The following is a 23,518-nucleotide window of genomic DNA, read 5'->3' as shown; positions in this document are numbered from 1 at the left end:
CTTTCAGGGACATTTCATTTTGCAGAAAAGTTTCAACCAGAATAAATATCCCAAATATAACCTTCTGTGCTCTTACCTACTTGTACAGGCAACTCAAATCACACGTTGCTTGGGACTCTCATAAATCCCTCTTAATCCCTCTTTAAACTATGCATAGATAGAAATGTAAATCACACCCACAAAAATGGTCATTCTGGGCTACTTGGCTGTTTGGAGAGTTGCATGTTTTTAACCTTAAAAGATGCATCGGATAAAAATGTTTTAATGTACTCACTTGTCCTCCTGGCGATGTCTTAAGTTAATCACAGGGACTCAACTGTGAAAATACTTTTTCAATTGATGCTCTCGCTTAACGCTTCTCCATTTCACATGCAGAGGTTTGTTTGCACAAAGTACAACTATTCCTATTTAAATTTTAAAATAACTATGAAATCTTTCTTTTGATATTAGGTTCAAGTAAATGATTCCTTTCACGGGAGCTTGATAAGGCTTCTGCCAAAAATGCAGTTATAGAGATTTTGGGGGCAAAATGATTTGAAAATTCAACAAATCTTGATAACTATTTTGATTAAAAAAAAAACCAGAACAGTATAGCTCTGGAAATGTGGAAGTTCTGATTAGGCAATTCCCAAAATAAAATTTCAGCTTTCAATTGCAGAATATTTTCATTTAGAAATCAGAAAAAAAAAAATCATCAAAAGTGCTTCATGTGACCTATGCCAATGTTCCTATTTTCGGCTTACTTTAGATTGCTTAGAAAACTGGAACCTCTATTTTCTATGACCAACTTAAAATGACAGTTTTCTTTCGTTCAGTTTTCTGAGCCGGACAGCAAATCAGTTACATGCAGAACCACTCACAATTTTTTTTCAGTAAAAATAAAACGATGCATTTGAACTGCATGATAGCACCAGAGTGGGATGGTGTGCCTGAATATCCAAAAATACCAAACTCAGCATTTAAGCGTCTGTGTATGTTCACACTGGCACTGCTCTTCCTTCAGAAACACTGAAACCAGATGTCTGAAGACCTGCCAACTCAAAGCATTTGCTCCAAGAGAGAAAGTGTCACTCCCCCAGTTCTCATCGGTGCTTCTCTTGGTGGCAACACATCATTCACAACATGGGAAGTATTGAACTAATGCAACGCAAAGCCACCCTAAGAATACAGAGCAGTTGCAGTAAAGGGACTTCCAGGCAAGCTCTGTGCAGAAACAACTGGTGCTGCTTCCCACCAAAGCACTCACCAACAAATCCTTGGGAGATTTCTTACTATTTCTCCTTCAGAAGAAAACTAAACAGAAAGCACAAAGCCACACAAAATTGACTTCGTCATATCAATATAACAACCCTCCCCCTCCTATAATCTATGTGAGCCCATAATGGTAAGCAGCAACCATGCATTGCACTGAAGAGATTTCATCCGGAGCATCGGGAAAGTACGTGATCCTTCTAGTAGAGCCCAGGAGGTTCTGCATCAGTGACAGTGAATACCACAGATACCTCTTCCTGTACTTGAGTGTCCATTCATTTTGATGTGGGTTGTGTCTTTGTGTTCTGGATGGGAATTGTGTGCTGGTATGCCAACAACAGGAGCAAAGTGTTTCTTGATTGCTGGAGCTCCTCAGGCCTGGAAGCCAAAAGCTGATGCTCTCTCTCTGAGCAGCTCCCGGCACAAATGACAACTCCAACTCCCTGCAAATGAAGAAATCTTTCTTATGACACCAAAGCCAGATACTCAGACTTTAGGCCAACATGGCCTTGAATAGGATATCAGCTATTTCTGATATTGGGATTGCCTGCATGTGCCTGGAGCCGGCTTTGTTGCCCTTGATGGCATGCATGAGGGCTGTCTACACAAGTTACAACACAGCTGGGATGTGCATTTCTGATTATAGGTATTTCATATTTTGACACATCCAATACACTACCTCCCAGTCAAACAGCAGCCTTTACCTAATTATTACCACCACTTCAAAATTCTCCACTCCTTAGCCTCCTATTTCTCAAAGTTACAAATATTTAGCTGCTGCAGGTAAGATTTATTGTAATTATTCTTGTCTCATCCCTCATGTAAACTACAGCCATTGCACTCAGATGTCTCCTTCTCCAGTTCTACTGCTCTCTGCAGATTTAAGTTAGAGAATCAGTAATGTTAAGGGACTAATCCTTCTGCTCCAAAACCAAGTGGCAAAATATAACCAGCAGTTGTAAATTCAGACTGAATCCTCATCAGAGGACAAAACTGCACACTGAATGTGATATAGACCTTAAAATTCTTGTCCTTCCAAGACAGAGACAGGTCAGAAAACGAAGGTTTTTCTCCTAATCCAGTCTCCTGACAACACTCAGCTATTCCAGAAAGGACTTCCTCATCTGGCTCTTTCTCTCTGGGATCTTGACTTCTTTGGAAGTCTAAAGTCACTGTTCATAGGAGCTTAACCCAGCTGCCTGAACTGAGGTGTCCAGTGCCATCTGGGGCATCCAAAGGCACCCACGACCTGCAGAAGAGCCGTGTTTGGGAAGAGGAAGGAGAGACCAGACAAGATTGCAGAGGACATCTCAGATCACACCAGCCCTCAAAGTCTACTGATTTGCTTTCTTCCCAGCGCTGCTTGCTTCTCCTTTGCTACTGCTTCCTTAACCCTGCACGATCCTGGCCAACTTTCTGAACCTCTTTTCCACAAGGACTTCATTGTGATTTTCAAAGCAGACTTCTGACATATGTTACCTTCGGGGGGCTCAAAGACTGGTGGATTCAAGCAATACATGTGATAGCCACGGTCACAGTCATCACAGAAGAGCAGCTGGTCCTGAGGCAGGGTTGTCGGAGAAACAGAGGGGAAAAGGGAGAGAAGGAGAGGAGAAGAGAGAGAGAAAATGATGTAAATTAGTCTCTTGCCAAGCTGAAGACATAAGCATGGTAACCAGCAGTGCTCAGCTAGGAACACAGAGCTGCAACACAGAGACTAAGAGACCGTGGGGTAGGTAAAAGCTACCATGTCTGTGGGCCCAAGACATCAAACACCATATTCCTGAGAGGCCACAAAGAGCCCTAACTCACCACAAAGGCACATCCACTTTTAATTGGAAAACCTTCCTGAGGGCCAGAGGGCTTCCTCTCCGAGGCAGCCTCACAATGTAGGACCAAAGGCTGCTAGGTCAGTGATATTCTGCACTGAGAGAAGAGGACTGGCATCCCCACACTGTGGGGTTAGCACAGCCAAGCTCTGGATGCTGGATGCTTTCACACGAAACCTTTCTCATCAAAAGCTTGGACTTAGCCAGTTATCCAAAACTCAGCTGAGTACCAAATGCTTTGTGAAGTAGATGGGAATAATACAATCCTATCTCATGGCCTGCAGCTCTTTCACTCACACGGGGAGAAAAATGCTTCTCAGAAGTATCCTCTGACTCCTAACACAGAGTCCCTATTCTCAGATTTTCTCACCTTCCACTAAAGCAAAATGAACTCTCAGGCTTTACATTCATTTTGCTATATGGAATGTAGTCTAAACTACTGCTTCTAAAGTTCTTCAGCCACAGTCAATTCTCCAAGTTTCTCACAGACTATCAAGGATTTTTAGCATCAGGATAAAAGAAAGAAAGAAAGAAAAAAAAAAAAAAACCGAAAAAAAAAACCACAGAAAAGATACTGTTCAGCTGCAGACTCTGGATCATTTGGAAATCCCTGGAATTAGTAGTTAGGTGTATAGATCCAAATGTTTCCATTCCCAAGTATTATAATTAAAATCTTAAAATTGAACCAAGAAAGTAAAATCAGAGACAGAAGAAAAATACCTGCCATCTCTGGGGTTATCACCCATTTAGATCTACTCCTGGTTACAGTGTTGGAGATACTACTCTTTGGCAGCTCCCTGCCACAATGCTAATTTCTATTGAATAAGCATATCAGCATCTCAGGTGGCCCTACGTAATACCCATGATAAGTTCATCAGAGATGAGCAGCTGAACAGGTCACTGGGAAGAGCCCAGCTCTGCTCCCAGGGGTGGGCCATCCTAGGATATGCATGGAAGCAGCAGAAAAGCCAGGACCCACACCACTGCCACATGCTTCTCAAGGCGGACATGACAGCAGCTTGCAGTGACACTTATTGGCGTGAAAAGGTAAATCAACTCACATCATTCTCAGAGGTGCCACAAAGGCTGCAGGATTTGCACTCAATGCACTGCCACTGATAGGTTTTAACAGCCTCAGTCATGTTTGTGGTGAACTGCAGGCAGGTCGGGTGTCCTGAGGAAGATTGGAAACAACGGTCATGGTTAAGGCTTGCTTACGTATTGTCAATTAACCGGCATTAATTTGGGAACAAAATGCACATGGACGTGGACTGATCACAACATGGGCTGCAACTAACAGATACCAAAGAGAAAAGCAGGCATTAACCCTTTCGCTGCCGGGCACAAGAGAAAATCAGAGTCATTCCCACCCAATCCCCACTGGCAAAGCAGTTTTATTCAGAGCTCTTAAAAATAGTTTGGCTTTGTCTTCATTTTTTTTTTGTTTTGGTGTTTTGTGTTTTTTGGTTTGGTTTTTTGAAAGAAAGGAAGAGAGAGGATGAAATCAGAAACAAACCCAATTTCAGAAAGAGCCCATCCATCTCAACAGAAATTGGACTATGGTTTCAATTACCTTTGTTTCAACTGGACTGAAGAACCTAGTGGAAATGAGATTATTCTCCATTTCAGAGCTTCCCTTCCTGGTGTCCAAATGGGTGGAGCAGTTCTGTAAACGTGGCTTAATTGGAAGCAGTAGCATACAGAGAAGAAGTAAGACAAGATGGAGGGATACAGCTTTCAAGCTTTTTAAGAGCTCTGCCACTAAAGTTGATTGGCACAGAAGAAACCAAATTGCACGGCTAACCTTCCAGGATCAAAACAAGAAACCAAAAGGAAAACACCCCAAGCCAACTCCCACAGTGAACTAAATGAAAGGAATAAAGAAGGGAAAGCTAGCAGAACAGTCACATCTAGAGGGGAAGGACAAACTGCCAGAGTCACAACCCCCGCCCCTACATGCGTGTGGACTCCAGCTTTGCAAAACAGCGGTATCACAGTAGCAGGGTCAGCAATGGGCTGTCTGGAGGGGAAAATACAAGCAAACAAACAAACCAAAGGTAGGATCAGTGTTCCTTCTGCAAAACAAAACAAGAAAAATATGCTACTGAAATAAAGCACAGCACTCCCAAACCACCCCTATCCAGGTGAAGCGGTCTCTAAGTCACCTGCAATAAGCTGTTGCTTGCCTGTTTGGAAAGCCCTGCATTTAGTATCTCTCTCTGGCACATATAAGCACGTGCAATGTGCAGAATCAGCAGCAGGGAAAATGGGACAGGGCTCTCCAATTGCTCATCTACAGGCAGAGAAAGCCTAGAAATACAGGTCCCACATCTGGCACTACTGCACGCTTCTTGTAGAAACTTACGCCATTGAGTGTACAGGCGTTTTTCACCACTAGCAGATCCGTTGTTCCTAGACAACAGCCAATAGGTAGAAAAAATCTTTTCCACCTCCATGAGCTTGAGTATCTCTTTTTAAGAGTGGAGAAAAAAAGAGCTGTTTCTCTGATAAGAAGAAAAGGAAGGCATGGCTAGTGGAGATGGGCACACTGACGCGCTGTCTTCATTACCAGATCTATCTGGTATTTTGTCATGCCGTCACATTGCCCACAAGAATAAACACCATCTACATTTTCTAGTTAGCAAAGCAAACACTTGCATTACTTAACTGTAATGCATGAGAAATATATTTCTTCTATGTGTCCAAGCTGTCACAAAATGGTGGAATAAGGATTCTGGTTCTCCAGCTCCATTCACATGGCAGAGATACAACCACTAAGCTCGTTCAGCAATGAAATGTGTGTACATAAGTTATGAGTTGAACATAAAGCAAAGGAGATACGTTCATACCATTCTTCTAAGCCTTTGAACAAAGAAGTGTGTACTGACGAGTTAAGAAGATTGCTACCTTTTGGGTGCCTTGAGATGTCAGCAAAAAAACAAGTCACATTTAACTGAGATTTACATAGGACCAAGTCCAAACTGAAATTCTGGGGACCCTGCAGTCACAACTGTCCAGAAAGAGATCCTGTGACATGATCTTTTTCTTGCTGAGGGGACCTTGTATAATACTAACAAAACCCAACATAACACTGAAATAATCCTCCAGATCTGATTTACAGCAAATGCAGAACCTCATTTCAGTGCCACTGAAGAGAACAAATGGGTCACACTACACAGCAGGGAGGAATTCATCCCAATGGCAGCAAGTCTGCATCAAGAAAGGTTGTGCAGTGCTGGAGTATATCAAAGAAAACAACTCATACGGGGTGTGAATTAATCAGAGAGTTAAATAGCTTCAGTCACATTTGAAAAGAAACAGAAAGAATGGAATCAAACCTACAGAAATAAATCAAAGTTAATTGCATACATGCATTTACGTGCTCACTTGCCTGCGTGCACACACTGCTCACTGCAGACTATAGCCAGAGACTCCCTTTCCCAAATGAAGGTCAGGTTCTGTTCACTGCTTTATTTTTGTCCCTTCACACTCATTCCTGTTCTCTTCCAGCTATCCATCTTGACTGTTTAGTTCCTCACTCTCCTCAGAAATACCTCTGCAGGTTTCCTGTGCTGTGTCTGCTATCAACCGTGCCTCGTCCTTGAAGTGATCCATCCTATTTTGTAGAGTCTTTCTTAAGCACTGCACTCATCAAAGACTAAAAGAATGGGACTTCTGTGGGCTGAAGATCTCTTAAAAAACATTAATAGTAGAGTAAGAGCTGCTGTGACAACTTTTTAATAGCAAAGAAAGAATCTTTTGCAAAAAAACATCGACTCATTTACACTTTGGCCTCTCTCTCCAAATGTTGTGATGATGAAGAAGTCCAACAAATGCCCACAGTGACATCTGCACAGCCATAGTCTGCTCTCAAAATATGCCTGAGGCAGAAAGAAAGCCTCATGGACATCTCTTTCTGTCTCCAAGTCATATTCTCTACCACATTAAATAACATGCCTTGTAGTTCCATGACCCAAACTTAATGTTGTTGGAAAGACTATTTTGAATTATGCCAGTAGCTCAGTGAGGCACTGCAGCATATGGTAAGCATGCCAGTGGACACTTAAAACGTGAAAATACTTTTCCCTGCTCTGTCTTCATCTCAATCTCTGCGTTTTCCAATTACTTTGGTTCAAAACACAGTGTTTTTCATAACCCAAGAGGAAATTCACACACTCAAGACTTCTTGGCATTGCATTAGTAAACACCATCCCTGTTTCACACCTTGGCATTTCCTCCACAGAAAATATAAGAGGAGGAAGCCCTGAAGCTGCATACAGCAGGTTACTGTCGATAGATCCAAATCCATTTAAAAAATACAAAGGTTGATTCAGCTCATGAACAATTTTCCTTTACACAAAGAGCATTTAAAACTGCAGTTCCATAGTAACAGATACTATGGGAGTGCATGAACCAGAGAGTAGGAAAGATTTTCTTGCTTAATTTCATCAGTTATGTGGTCAGGATGAAGAAATACTTCTATTTCGCTAATCTTGTGATAAACTGCATTCCCTATGGGTAAGGTGTGCAGCAGTCTGCAGTGGGAACTCGGTTATAATTCAGGCAGCGCCTCAGCCCGGGAGAAGTCCCGATCACTCTCACATGTCTGTATCAGCTCCACGCATCTAACAGAAGAAGTAACACATATTTATGGTGCCACTGAAGTCAATAGACAGACCTCTAAAATATACCCAGGGAGCAGTTCTCTTGAAGGAGAAGGCAATATGTTAACATCGACAGTTTCTAATCTACCATAACTATTCTCTACCTAAACTTTTGCTATGCCGCAATAGCTATAAACAACAGAGACAATAAAATTTGCAGTGAGCGGGTCTCCAACAGCTCATCCCTTTGTCTTAGAGCAATATTTTAAAGTATAGATCAGCCCTGAATGCTCTCCCATCTATGTCAAAACTCTCATCTGGATCTGAACTCTGCGACCAAGACCATATTTTACCGTGACATCCGCGTTTCACATGCCGCTGGCTTTAATTGTATACTATGTCCATTGAACACCTGAACTGAGGAATGGGGGGTGAAAGCATTTCAGCAGCCATCTCATGACTCCCGCACTCAGTACAATTGCAGGCTGGTGGTAAGGAGAATTTAAATGGAAACACCCTTAAAAAAATCAAATATTCTCTTCTGCTTACACTGCCTGTGCAACACTAAAGACCAAAACTGACATTAAAGGGCAGCAGCAATCTGCTGCTCCCAGGCGCTCTGTGACCAGCCAAGGCCTGCAAACGGCTCATTAGTGCTTCTTCAATAATGGATTTTGCATCACAAGATTAATTGCAGCCATGTGCTCTGTCACACCCGCCACAGACTATTTAAGTTAACAATCCAATCAATAACCTTTTTCAAACAAAGGCAGAGATTATCTTGAGGAAAAAAATAAGCCAAGACTCCTATAAAAAAAAAAAGTGAAATTATTTGTATGGAGCAAAAGGTATTTCCGCCCAGTTCCCAATTCTGTCCTTTATCTTTGCTGTGTAGTTGTGGGCTTTTTAATCAATAGTATAATGAAAACCCACAGGGCTCCTAGCTACAGCATGTCAGAATTTATTCCATGAACTATTCGAGTCTTTAAACAACCATAAATACATATTATAGATATAGTGACACAGAAAGCCCATCCAAACATGCACAAAAGCTGCAAGAACTCCTCTTACTAAGACTGAATAAGCATTGCTATGACCTCTACCTTCATTAGAGAGAATTATTACTGTTATTTGTAAAAAAAATAAAAAAAAAGGGAAAAGAAACTTGTAATTCTAATAAAGGATATGTTTTTATGCCTATAATATAAAACGGTAGCCTTCCTTTGTCCGTCTACAAGTGCAGTTTAGCATGCTTACATTCAAAAGCTGCCAGACAAGTTTACCTATCAGCGAATTATTAAAAGTATTTTTTGTTTGCCTTTTAATTCCTGAACCGTTTCAGGATTCCACCTTGAAAGGTCCCCAAGCAAACAGAGGGATTAAAAGAAGTCCTTAAAAAAGCAAATCCTCCAACCAAACCAAAAGGCTGCCAGAATCCCAGGGCTCCAGGAGATGCAGTGCTAAAGAATAAACCAAACATTTCTAAGGAAGGAGGACATGGAGCTCGTGGGGTTTTCCTGGCCCTTCCCATCTGGCCACACCAAGGAGCTGTGGTGTAGAGACACATGCCGGCTTGCATGGAACAGCTCTCCCTGAGGCCACAGCAGGGGTCAGTGCTGGAGGCTGCAGATGAGGAGCTCCGGCCTCACCCTCTTCACAGAAGAGCCCTGGTGAACTCAGCTTTTTAAGAAAAACAAGCAAACAAACAAAAAATGAAGCCCCATTTGAAGGCACCTTTGGGTTTTACTACTATCAGGAGAGAAACAGAGGAAATATTGCCAGTGTCAATTTCTGCATCTCGATGGAAATGAGCAAACATGACTGCCTCTCCCAGTGCTGAAGGTTTTGTGTTCGCATGCTGCCACAACAGAATCAAGGCCTTGGTTCACAGACGCTTCAGCCTCATTTGATCTAAGACCAACTTTCCTCTAATCATAAAGTCATAGGATAGAACCATGAATTGTTTAGGTTGGAAGGGATCCATAAAGGCCATCTAGCCCAACTTGCCTGTAATGAAGAACAAGATCAGGGTGCTCAGAGCCCTTCCAGCCTGACCTGGAGTGTCTCCAGGGACGGGGCATCCACCACCTCTCTGGGTGCTGCAATATGCCAGTAACTGTGCAATAATGAACCTCTCTAATAAGCTCTGAAACAATGCAGCTGTAGCAGAGCTATCAGTTCACGTCATTTCATTTCCTGGCCCTGCAGTGCTCCTGCCCAGCATGTCCAGGGCTGGAAAGGAGCAGAACAAAGCACAGGGCTGCCTACTGCAGCAAAAACAGGCACACACATTACAGCCTGGCACTCAAGTATTCAGTAATGGTAGAAGAGAACTCACTTTAATCACTCACACAAGGGACAAATAAAAAACATGCTGGGCAGGGCCCAACCCCAGTTAGAAGGGTATAACTGGAGTCAACAGGAACACACTTTAGAAGCCTTGAAAACCCATCAGCAAAGGCAGTTTTTTGGCATGGTGCTGGGAGAGCCTTCTATCTTGGGCTGGCAGGGGACATAAGCCATCTTGGCATTCTCCTGGCACACCTGCAAGCCAATCCCTCTGAGCATCCAGAGCCTGTACCCACACCTCAAGTTCCAGCTGTGGGGACTGGAGATCCTGATGCAGGAGAAAGGCATAAAAACAGAGGCAGACCACAGGACCAGACCATGAGACCAGCACGGCTGCTCGCCAGACTCCACATTGCTCAGCTGAGATGAGAACAGAAACAGACCCCAACCAAACATCGACAGAAATGCCACATGCCCACAGCATCCCATCCCGCATCTCAGCAGCACTCCACCCCCTCCTTCTCCAGGCCTGCCCCTATTAGGCACTGTTGGCTGCCAGACAAAATGGCTATTTCTTCCCTAAGAAACATTATGTGGAAGCACTCAAATAACCTCATAGCAAAGCATCAGCTTGTTAATGCACTGGTAAGTCATGCCAGCTCTGAACGATTCCTGGGGGTGAATTAGGTCAGAGTGACCTCCAGAAAACCAGGCTGCATCACCGCACGGCTTTATGGGTAATGATCTGCTAATTACCAGGAGGCATTTGGGCTGCTTACCAACACCAACAGGAAGGAAACCTGCCTGCAGGCACTGCACGGACTCCATATGCCAGGGACACAGCTCCTAATAACAAGAATAAAGCCATTTATAAAGCGCAAATCAGTGGCAGATTGGCAGAGAATGCTAATGCTGCCCAGCAGGTACACCTTGTGGCGTGTGAGGCTGTCCCAACGCAGAGCAGGTCCTGCGTTTGGTCTTAAAGAGAAGTACGGGTGAGGTAGACTGAGATGAAAACACGGGAGCGGGAGGATGGCTGCATATCCATAGAAGGTGAATCACCACAACCTGGAAAGCCAACATCCCCTTAGCCTGGGGGACGTTTTCTTTACCCTTCAACAAACTGCAGTGGAAAAAAACTCAGAGGCAGCACCGACCTCGTCGCTATGCGCTGCAGGCTCCCCAGCCCGGCCAGCTCACACACCACAGAGCTTTCAATCAACTGGCAGGCTCACTAAACCCTTTCAAAATGAGCAACCAAGCAAAAATACTTGGTCATAAACACTAAAAATAGGAGTGGAGGATTGGTTTTTGTTTTGCTTTTTAACTTGGTGAAGCCAGTTCTTCCTAGTGCATTAAATCCACCTCCCTGGCAGCCCATTTAGAACATCTCCTCCCCTCTGGGAGAGCCAAAATTTCCCGCTATAATGAGAGGAGTGGGGCGATATTTAAAATGCTAGGGAAAGAGCAGTCTGAATAGCTTTCCATTCAAGCATTTCACGAAAACCACCATCAAACCCCCCATAAACCAAGATGGAAGCTCTGCTCCTCCTCCCTTTCACTACCCTGCTACCTGCGTGAACCTTCAGTTGCAGCTGCTGCCTGGACACCTGGCCCTTACTCGCTGTTCTTGTTGGTCCAGCTTGAGAGTAGCATGTCTGCAGGGACAGCCAGTGCAGACGAGCATGCCTCTAACCCCAAGGCAGTGCCCCAATAGCAGCTCTCAACACAAACTGGTTAGATAGTACAGAGGAGGGTCCCACAAATGCCAGTGGCTTACTGGAATTTGGAAATAAAGATGACTAAATTGTCTTAGAAGTTTCAGGCGATTAAACCAGCTCTCGCCCTCGCAGATATCCAACACGCCTGCAGCTGTTCTGACCCCACCGCACTGCAGCCTATTACATTGACAAGGACAGAACTGCAAAGCCCACAGAACAAGCAGAACAAGCCCAAGCACTGACAGTGTGAGGTTTTCCATGCTGACCCGATGCAGCATGCCTAACCCAAACTGGCAGAGGCTGTGGCTTTTCCCAAGGGCTTTCCCTCTTGAGATTCTCCCTCCACTTAGATTATGTCTAAGAGTGCAACAGAGGCAACACATGGGGACGCGAGCATCTCTGTGCTGAAATCAGGCCTGTGTTCATCCAGCTCACCTGAAGAGCATTCGCACAACTGCTTCATGCCACCGCAGGCCTCCTCAAGCACCGAGGGCTCTGGGAGAACTTCATTCAAGGACTGGTGGGAGTGACCACCCAGGGAGATAGGGCAGGCTGGGTTAATGCAGGTGAACTGGAGAGGTTGGGAGAGGGGGAAAGTAGAGGATCACTGATATCTGGACAAACTTTCTTTCTAGAATGACTGAAAAATCACTCTGGGTTAGTTCACTGACAGAACATTTCCAGGATACTCAAATCCAATGGCAAACTCCAGAGAAATTATTCAAATGTCATCAATTTAATGTTAAATAACTTAGAGCAGAAGACAGCATACCATTGCATAGACAGTGACCTCATCATTGTTACATGAGGGAATTATATACCACTCAAGAAATTCAGCACGATTGTTAGATGGCAGATAACCTTTACAAACACACCATAAACACAAGCAGTCTGACTTTCCCACACAAACATCACTTACTCTGCTGCTAATGTGTTGTATATTCAGACATAATCAGAACTGCCTCGCTCAGCTAAACACAATTCTGAGCAAGCTACTTCAGTTGCCCATTGATTTAAAGGAGCTCTCTCAGCTGTGGAACAGGCACCACTCTTAACAAACTCTCCATTGTTTGTAATGCGGGATAGAAGCTGGAAAAATCCCATTGTCTTCTGATCTTTCCCTTCTCCATTAATTACAAGTAGGTTGGGAATTTTTAAGTGTCCATGGAAATTTTATCAACATGGCAAAGAGTCTACATTTCTCCATCAAAATCCCAGCAATGTCAACAGTCAAAGGGAAGCAGCAGCTCAGCGCACTGCAGAGTATCAGTACACACTCAGAATGGGGCAGTAAAAAGTACAAGTTTGCTTTCTAAAAAATGCAATTTCACCGAGATCTGAGTAAATGGTGAATTTGAACAAAGTGCTTTTTGCCAAAAGAAAATGAGGGGAGCAGACAGGGTTAACAAACAGCAGAGGCAGAAACAGATTTTTCAGAAAGAGTGAGACATTTTGTGCCAGTATTTTACAAATAAAAGGGTTTACTTTCGTTTTGCTTTAAAAGTGAGCTCCTCTTAATTGTTTTTAAGAGAAGAAAAAAAACGTCACAAATGAAATGTTTCATTCAAGTCAGAGCCCTCTTGGCAGAGGGAAAGGAAAAGAAAGGGTCATTCCATTGAGAAAAATAGAACACGTTTCATTCTGAAGCAAAAGAAATCATTTCTCCTCACCACGATATCTTTCAGTTCCATCACTTGAACAGCCCTTCTGAATAACTCTGTAACAAAATGATGCCAGGGACACCAAAACAGCAGGATTTTTTGTTCTTCCCTGGAAAAACACCTGATTAAAATCCACGTGGTTTTGTAGAACGCACAAGACCTTCCACACCAGATTAACCAAGTCTGGGTGTAGGACATCCTTTAACCTGTAACAAGTAAGCATCAATGATTTAACCATATTTCATAGCAGCTAGATATCATCACTTCAGATGAAACAAGAAATTAGCTAGTTCCACTGCAGTGGACACAAGTGTCCCTCATTAAACAGTTCACTAGCCCTGCTTCTTTTCAGCACCAGAGGAATTGCTTAACAGAGGCCATATGAAAGTAGAACATTATTCTATTTAATGCCAGTGAATGATCGTCACAGTACTACTGGGATCTGTTAAGTATTCTGACCCTGCTCTTAGTGGTACTGCTGCTCAGTGGCTCTGGCAATGACAAGGAGTCTGAGAAGTCCTCTCTTACACTGATGGTCTGACATGGTTCTGGGCACCTTACGGACCCTTGCAGAGACACAAACACAATCCCTGGTGCAGAAAGGTCCAAAAAGAGCTGTGAACCTGCTCTTTAAGAATCCCAAGTACAAAGATCCCAGCAATAGATGTGATTTCTGAAGCAAGGCCCTTTTATAGAATCTACTGCATGCTAAAATGAGTTGTTGAGCCTGAGGAACTTTAGTGCTGTTTAACAGGTTTAAGCCACTCCCAGCGGAGCACTGATGCAAACCAACTATGATTTGTGCTGAAAATGGAAAGTGAATTTCTCAAACATAAGCTCAAAATCCCTCTATATAATATAAAGTCCGCCATGCAAAGTGCTACCTGAACAGGAAGGCTATGGCTTACACTGAAATAAAAGTACTCCTTCAGTAACAGTATAGCGTTCAATGATTTCTCATACAAAGACTTCTCACCTCGGGAGCTGGCCTCAGTACTGACTCCTGAAATCAACATACGAGGAAGGTAATGGTAATTGGTACTTCAAAGAAATCTAAACGAGCAAGCAACACCTTCAGCAACGTTTGACAAAACTCACTCCAGCATTACTTAAAATCTTGTCTGTTTCAAAAAAGGTAACTGTATCTAACAGGTTTGGTCATGTTCTTTCTCCTGCAATCCACAACTAAGACACCAACACGAGGACACTAACAGCAAAGACTGAAGCTGTGTAATGAGAGGGAGCTTCAGTTCAAGCAAAAAATGACTCCTAACAATCATGCAACCCTGGAGATAAACTAGCTTTCACTGTTCAGTGTTTTCTCCATAGCAGTGTGATAGTTTGTAGGCCATTCAGAGCCACTGCAGATATCTTAGGCTACATCAAAACTGCTTTCTAGTTGTATGCTGGGTAGCAATATTAGCAACAACACTGTACTTCAGAAATCTGTGCTTTTTAAAGGTAAATGCCATGCTTCTCCCATCCCATGGTGCACACATTGTGGAAACACAAAGAACTAATGCCTACTGGGAAAAAAAAGTTCATCAAGTAGCACACAGAAGTTTCTAGACTCACAACAGGAACATCTGCTGAAACAACAACAAAAACAAGTAGTCAGGTTTTAAAAAATAGACTGTTGAAAATAAGATGCCACAGATGAGTAGCTCTCAGTTTAATCATTAAAATGAAACGTAGGACTTGAACTGTTGCAAGTGCCCTGTTTTAGTGTAGCAGACAAAATACAATTTTACAATAATTTCCAGGGAACAGTGGAGATTATAACACATCAGGCCACAATCCAGACAACCTCAACCAAACTTAAGGGGAATAATCAATGTTTATGTGCTCCCCTGTGTATATATTACATAGTGGAAGTCCTAAAGATCCATCTTCAACATTAGGAATAGGAGGGGTACAGAGAAGGCTCTACTATTGCTAACAAATACTGTATATAAAAGTTTGGGTCTACAGGGAAAAGTTTTGTTGTTTTTTTTTTTTCCATGATTTAGAGGCTGAATGACTCCAAGTAAGAGGATTCTTTTCCCTGATACCAGGCAAAAGTTTGGAATAAATTTTAAGCAGGTGCAGTATACCAACTTAAGTCAAAGCAAGGAAGCTAATAGCTCTATCACTGCACTTAAAGCCCAGGATTGCAGCTCCCAGCTTTGTTAACCTTCAAGTGCATCTCAGCCCAGGGAACAACAGCCATAGAGACCCCCAACAGCTGTAGCAATGCTGGCAAACACTTTTACTTCCAACTTCTACCACATCTGATTCTTACCAGCAAGGACTCTTCCCCCGATAAGAAAGTAAGACACCTTCCTAGCCAGCATAACAAAGAAAATTTCCTCTGTGACCTGAGGGAACAGTGGTATTTTCTCCAGACCTGATAATTTCTGCACAATTAAAAAATTCCTTAATAGCATTTATATTTCTAGGTCTGTGGCTTAAGAAAGAGAGAAAACTACTTCAGAAAAGTAGTTTTGTAGGCTTGAAATTCAGATTATGGTAAAATATCTGAGAGAAAATCACAGAAAGGGAATTGGAAAAGGCTTTAAAACCAACAACATCAGTATGCGCTCTCAGGAAAGCATTGTAGTTGCCTTCTCAGCACAGCTCAGAAATACTGCCAGCACCTCATCCCACCTCCAAAGCTGTCTCTGACCCCCAATATCCAAAACTTGCAAAGGAGGGAAAGATCCTTCCATCTGCAGAACAGTTGAGGACAGGCCAGCCAGTAGCCTACAGGCTGCTCTACCAGATCCTAAAGAAGTTCCCAAGAGCCACACTGACTGGGGACAGTAAGTGTAGCTGAAACCCTTGGGTTTCCTCCTTCCTCCAGTGAATCTGTCACAGGCCTCTTCAACGTAAGGTCTGAAGGTAAGAAGTGAAGCTTTCAAGTCATGCTTTGCCCAGCTGAGCAGAGAAACAAAACACTGAAGGAAACTGAAATTATACATATAAAAAATAAAACTTTACAGGAAATAGCTAATATTCTCACATGCTCTGTCACATAGAAATACTGAAAATCATGCAGGTAGGAGTTCATGTTGTACAATTATAATGGTTTTATAGAGACATACGTTTTCTTTCTGGATTCATTTCTGATGTGCTCCTTAGGACATTTTGTCCTAAGGATTTGTCATTTAATCTGTTGGGGTTTTTTTGCCACTACTCTACAGACCTTATATCCACATCAGAAGATTGCTTAAAAATTACACCCCCTCTGCTATTCTTGTAAGCAGCTGCCAAAATAAGAAGGTCCACGTATAGCCTCTGCCGGTAGTGGAGCAATTGATGACAAGGCAGAGAAAACACAGCAGAGCTTTGTAAAAATGAAAGCAGACCTATTAGGGAAGAGGAAAAACAGCTTTTTGTTAAAAAATGGCATCTAATCTGAAACAGTATTTTCTCTTTCCATTCTATACAACTGCACTATTAATCTTACATGTATAAGGTAAATGGACTATTTATGTCTGCACTGTGAAATGCAGCAAAGGAAACCACAGATTTGGATGTGTTAGACAAGCACTCTAGAGGCAGGATTAGAAATGTCAGAGGTAGGATCAGGTCTCCATAAGAAGTCATCCACACAAAGAACACCAAATAATTTAAACTCCACCTTTCAATCTAGAATACCTTACTGCGACTGATAATTACATAGAAAAGTTATTAAAACACACACATACTTAGGAAGATCATCTACCACCACCAAGTCACAGGAAATATTCTTAAAATGAGTCCTACACAAAAGCTGTGTCGTATTTCCTGCCTACCTTTACTATAGCAAGCAACAGGACCAGTTTCTGCAATCTAGTGAATGGGGTCAAAAGAAAGTAAAAGGGGAAAAGGAAGAAAAGTTTTGGTTCTCTTCAAAGCTTCATTAAGAGATACAAAACAAAATCCAGGAGCAAAAATTATAATTGACAAAATGGGAAAGAAAAACAAAATCAATAGAGGAGGAAGTTTTATTTTAAGCTTCAAAGAGAGTATTAAAAACAATGGAGAGCTTAGAAAAGTATCTGTACAAGTATGTTATTCAACAATGTCTTTTTAAAAGATTACTTGCACTAAAAAAGACCCTGTAGAATCGGTTTGATAATGTGATATTTACAGAGGAATATACAGTAGGGGCATTGAAAGCAGAACTTTTATTTGAAAGGAATATTACACAAACAGAATACAGACCCTATAGTTTGCAAATCTTCATTATGGTTGTGCGTTTCATTATATTTTGATTAAATAAAATCTGATTTCTTCTTTTTCTCTAGCGGCAGCTCACCAATGCAAGCGTAGAAACAACAAAATTATCAAAGCAAACCCACCCTGGTAAAGAACCTGATTATGACATAAATTTTGTCATTCAACTTAGTGAGAGCAGAACTCAGGTCTACCAGAGATTTAATATGGCTATTTTTGGCCCTATGTGTCAATCCAAAGGGAGCGGGAGAAGGGGGAGGGAACACTGCGACGGACACCAGGAAACCTCTCAAAGAGGTGAGTTTAAGTTTTAGGTGTGCAAGAAATATGATGCAGCATGAGACCTTCTGTCAGCTTCCCCTACACAGGATGCATTTTCGTAGACAATCTTTTCACTCAAAAAAACCAACATAAGTCACATTAGCAAAACACTTTATTATCTATACACTGGGTCTATACCAATAGATACATCTGACTACAGAGGACAGCTAATCTCAGAGCCAAGTCCAATGCCCTTCTAATACACAAGGCTCGCATCCTTGCTAGCCTGCATCACACATGACAACAAACTATCCACTGTGAGCAGATTTGGGAACCAACAAAATTTTCCAGTGCTTGCGTGAAGCAGAACTCATTTCATTGAGAAGATGGCTAACAACCCAGAATGAAGGCTGTGAACGTCCCTCACCGGACAATTTAGGATTGCAGCCTGTGGGAACTCAAATTCTTCTCCTGCTGAGTATCCTCTGTTGCTTACTGCTGACATGGGGGTGTACCTCTATACTTTTCAAAGTCCATTATTTCATAAAAAAGGGCAAATATACAGGTTTTCTACATAGGGCAACATCTTTGACTCCGGAAGGAAGCTACATGCCAAGAGCATCCAAACAGAATACTTTCCTTACAACCAACTCACAATCAGCTGAGGAATTACCAAAGGAAAAAAATGAAAGAAAGAAAAAAAGAATAATAGTAATGAGAAGAAACAAAACAAAACAAAAAACAACCTAATAGTTGCTTTCCTTTCTTTAAATCTCTCTTTTAGCAGAAGCATTTCACAGAGTTGCTCAAATGAAAACCTGTTTTACTGTGCAGAAGAGACACATCAATCCTACGGGGAGAAGACAGTCCTTTGAATTGGACACAACATCTGGTAACAAAAAAATCCAGGCACTGAGCCTGGTCTTTGCTCTTTCAGCAGTTTTTGTTCAGATTTGTGCCTAACACAAGAAAAGCAAAGTAAGATTTAAGCATCTAACAGGATAATATTATTCAGAAGAAAGAAAACCAGAACAGTCTGCACTTACCACATCCAATTTGCAAAAAACAAAGATACCCAGCACATGTATGAATGGCTTCTTTAAAGTAAGAGAGAGAGCAGAGTTGATCTTTATTTTCATTATTTAAAAAAGCTTTTTTTTTCTTAAAGTAAATATTCAGTCTTTATTTTACATTAAGTGCTTTTTTAAAATTCCATGTCTTCACAAAATTGCATTTAAAATTTGAAGTAAAACGTATTTCAAACAAAAATACTGTGCAACTTCAGCACTCCTTTTCTCTCTTAAATATTGAAATAAATAAAATAGTTAAGTCTTTTTTCAGTTTGTTTTTCAGTCAGTTCTACTGTAGATCAATTCCAGTTTGACCTGGGTTTATACACATGCTTAAAAGAAAGTGAAATCAAGGCTTTAAAAAAAATTCTTTGTATTGCACCGGCTTAGGGCATCCCCAGAATTTCTCTGAACAGTTGGTAGCCAGCTTCCCACAGTCCAGGCTCCTGTGCCAGATGAAACACAGGGACAGAAGGGTCAGGGCAAGGAGAAGTTATCAGAAGTATCAAAGCATCCTGGCTTCTCTCGACCTTCTTCTGAAATGTCTTGCTTGAAGGATGCCAGAGTCCACGAGGGCAGGGCTGACTGCAGAGGGAAAGGCAATAAAAAGTAAAACTAAACAAACACAAATAGACAACAAAAGCAAGTGTTCAGAATAAAGCAAAAAAAGCACAAGTCAACCTTTCAACACTGTTTGCATTCTAGTTCTTTGAAAACATAGCTCGACAAATTCAGTTTCAACTGACGGTGGGAGCCATAAGTAAATACAAAGCAGACAAAAGAGATATGATGGAGCATATCCAAAAGAAAGACACCAAAGGCTGTCAATTTTTCTTACTGTGAACATAATTAAATCACCTTCTTCATTCAGGTTATATAGCTCTCTTCTCTAGAGGCTACGATTTTGTTTATGAAATCCCGCTCTGATTACATCGCTATATTACTAATTAGTTGTACAGAGCCACAAGCACATGCAATACAGCACAAAAGAAGTTTTCAGAAGTCTGAACCATGCAGATAGCAATATGATAACCTCAGAAAATAAGTGAAAAACTGCATTTTGCATTTTCATTTAATCTATGAATGGACTAAGTTGTATATCCCAGGCTCCTGAGCTTAAAATGTACATCTGTTTATTTCTACAAAAAGGAGTGCCTTCCCCTCACACCTTTCTCACACCTCATACCAGTTCTGGATGACATGATTCTGTGATTCTATGACATGAATATCCAAAATCTTAGGAACTGACAATGACAGAACAATTCAAAGATACAAACTGCCTGTATCCTCTTAACAGGGGTATCAGAACTTGTAACTACAACATTAGCTTCTTTTTCCCCCCTTTAGACGTTATTATAACTTGCAACTTTAAACTTGTGGAAATATAACAGGAACACTAAAATGGTTTGAACCTAGCTTCATTACCCTATGGTATTTATACAGGTTGGGCTTTTTCAGCCCTGGTAAATAACTGGCAAACAGAACAAAGATTGGGTAGAGTATATTGCAATGGCTCAATCAGCAAAAATTAATCCTGGCTTCACTCCTACACTGCAAGGGTTTGTCAAAACAACCCCATGCCAGCATGAACACATGTATATCCCTCATCCTTTACATGTAACTCATAGAGACCCTTTTTAAATAAATAAGAAAAAAAAATTGAGAAAAAGAAATGAGCGTTTATTGGAAACATCTACATATGCTGCAGCACAAAACACGCTGGGAAGATTCTGCAGATTATACAATAAAACAACTCCCAGTAGGGTCAGCACAATGTTTGCTTGAGGAGTAGATTCAGTAAAACTGCTTGCCATGTGAGAGGTAAATTGCATGAGGATTCAGGTTTTGAAAGCTCCACGGTTTGATGGCATTTGAATAATAATTTTAGGACCTGTCTCAAAACATCACAAAAAGAATTAACCAAAGACAGGCAAAGCAGCCAGGAGAGAATGCAGCCGGGACTCAGCCATTCTCTGGGAGCATTTCTGGTTGCTCCATGCAAACCAATGTTCTGTCTTTAATCAAGAGCCTGAGCTGAGGACTGTAAAATGGCAAACTGGAACTCCAAATGAATAACTAATGTAAAAGCTTAAAGGCAAAACAATGTGGGGATGGGATTCTAATAACACATTCTATTGAAACAAATGGCCATCTCAGGGCTTGTCTACACCACACCACAGTTAAGTGTATTTGTGAGGAGGTTTCATTCAATAAAAGCAATAGTTAAGAAAGCTCAGTGCTAATTCTTCTGAAGCCACTGGCAAATTTCTCTTTGGACCCTGTTTCAGCAGCCCAGGCAAACATACAGGTTGTCATTCATGACCTTATCACATGTGCATTGCTATTCCAAGCATACTACGTATACAAGGAATACACATTCAACCCACAAGCCACAAACCTGGAGGGAAGAGGTGCAAAGTGAAGTAAAACAGATTTCAGCTCCATCCTACTCTGCTATATGCCTCACAATCTCCCTTTATTTCACGTCATTTTTGTAAAATTTGTCATATTTTCTTAAATTTTTTTCACTAAATACTACCATGTTTAAATTTTGAAGTGTTTTCATGCAAGAGATGAGGTCTGCCCCTTCTTACACATCCTCTAAGTGCCATAGAAGGAAATACGTTAGAGACCAATGCACACTCCATATAGCCTTTGTTCTCACTACGCAGCTGCTCAAGCAGCACGTCACTTCCTTATTTCCACACTCTCCCATCTATGAATCAGTTTGCAGAGAATGGCTCAGGAAATTCTGAGGCTTTTCTAAGATCCTTTAGTAGTAGAAAGGGGCCGGAGAAGATAGCTAATACAATTAAATAAACAGAAACGTCTGAATTTAGGACCTGAGATAAAACATTCTTTCATTCACATTTCGTATCGGAACAGTTTTATTTTGGTACATGATTTGTGTGGAAGAATATATGTTTCAGGAGAATCTCTGGATAGACTTGGCTAACCTTTCTCTAATAAGGATGTCTTTGGAGGAGGACTGGAAGAGCAAGGCTTGTGATTAGTTGAAGGACTGTGCCTTCAAAGATCACCTTCTTATAAAGCTCAGAACAGCAGGTTTCATTGAACTGCTGAAATCACTGGGGAATACAGAGCATCACGGTTCTTTCTGATTTCAAAGATGACTTTACTTTTCAGGTACAACCCAGAATTCACACTGAAAACTCTTTTTATGCCTTCCTAGTTTGGTTTGGGACTTATGTGTCTTTGAGGATACATACAATTGGCACTGTGCAGTTCTCTAATTTCTGACCTGGCTATGCTGGTCAGGTTCCACTGCTCTGCCTGCTCAACTAAACAGTGAGATGTAGATTTTATTCCTCAGGTTGATTATCTCCATCTAATAAAGACATCCTGAGCAATTTGAAGACTACTCTGCTCTCCATAACACAGAATCTATTTTACCTTCTTTCCTTCCTCAGGACTAGTTGGAACTAGTGACCATTCATATACACATAAATGGTATAAATTTATAAACAGCGATGGGTGTTTTTTATATGCAGTCATCTGTAATAAATGTCAGCTGGCAGTCTCTGTGCACTATGTGAGTTGTGGCTTTTTTCTCAGGGCACTGCACTACCCAGTTGTCACAAAAATGGGTGGTTAGGTTGCGAAAGGATTGAGACTGTATGCATTGTTATAGTAACTGCATTTGTGAAACTAAACCAAGATTTAATAAATTATGGGCATCTGATTATTGTTTGTATTCCAGAAAAGCCCAGAATGTGTTAGGCATGGTTCACAAAAGACAATGGTAAGGACTCCATTTGGAAAAAAATGTAGTTAGAGTACGCTTATTTTGCAGTTAATAAAGTGACTGGAGTTTTGAGAATGACATACCTGGATAGCTTTCAGCTAGCTAGCTCAGGTTCTACTAGGACACAGGTCAGTACAGAGCTCAGCATGGGCTGCAAGAACATGCACCAAGCTGGGTGACTAGAGCTACCTGCTGTAAACTTTAACTACTGTCATCACTGCACCAGCAGCCGCATACAGCTGGCTGGTTCCAGCTATGCTGGAATGGATGGATGCTAGGTAAAGCATCCATCTCTCAGACAGCCAAAGGCAGCTAGAATGAACAAAACTCTTTTCCTATCCTTCTCCATGACTGACACGGACACAAGAAGTAGATACAAAATGGATGCAAGAAATCATGCTGCTCTTTGGCTCTGAATATGGCACATTTCTGCTCCCTGTTGTTCACATGGCCGTATCACAGAGCAGCAGAAGAAAAAGCTGTATTTTAAAATGAGAGAACGTAATCCTAATACCATAAATGTAAGTGCAGGGATTGAAGGGCTGGAGAAACAGAAACATCAATTTGAAGTTCATTTTTTTAATCTAAAAGATTTTTCATGTTTTTGGTATTTCCTTCCAAACTGGGAACAACTGTACCTGCAGGCCAGATTCTGCTATGAGTTTTATGAACATGCATGCAGTGGAAATGCACTGGACTTCACTGATATTTTACAGTAAAGTCAGTATGGAACAAGTGAGCCTACGCCAGACTCATAGACTCATAATTAGGGAGTGTCTTCTATCTTTACTGTCATTACTCTTCATTTTATTGTCTGTATTGTCCATATATATGTCTATGCACACATATTTCTGGTCTATATTTAC

The 23,518-nt window shown here is 41.5% G+C and overlaps 1 protein-coding gene across 9 annotated transcripts in view; it reads right to left on the bottom strand.

The window, feature by feature from the left end:
- Nucleotides 1–319: 319 nt before the first annotated feature.
- The window catches only part of DPF3 (double PHD fingers 3), a 173,865-nt gene continuing 150,666 nt past the window's right edge, over nt 320–23,518 (bottom strand). For 6 of the 9 annotated variants that reach the window (XM_052692202.1, XM_052692198.1, XM_052692196.1 and 3 more), the window contains 3 exons: nt 4,142–4,254; nt 2,731–2,812; nt 320–1,694 (listed from right to left, as the gene is read on the bottom strand). In XM_052692202.1, coding sequence (XP_052548162.1) covers nt 1,624–1,694; nt 2,731–2,812; nt 4,142–4,254 — 266 coding nt within the window. In that variant the 3' untranslated portion in view covers nt 320–1,623. Of the gene's footprint in view, nt 1,695–2,730; nt 2,813–4,141; nt 4,255–17,487; nt 19,472–23,518 lie in introns of those variants that run through there. The other 3 variants (XR_008208811.1, XR_008208812.1, XM_052692203.1) reach the window with 1 other exon arrangement.

Source organism: Tympanuchus pallidicinctus, unplaced genomic scaffold (genome assembly GCF_026119805.1).
Source record: "Tympanuchus pallidicinctus isolate F22 unplaced genomic scaffold, pur_lepc_1.0 scaffold3, whole genome shotgun sequence".
In the NCBI taxonomy this organism is placed as follows: domain Eukaryota; kingdom Metazoa; phylum Chordata; class Aves; order Galliformes; family Phasianidae; genus Tympanuchus; species Tympanuchus pallidicinctus.
This window is presented reverse-complemented; position numbering and strand designations above follow the sequence as displayed.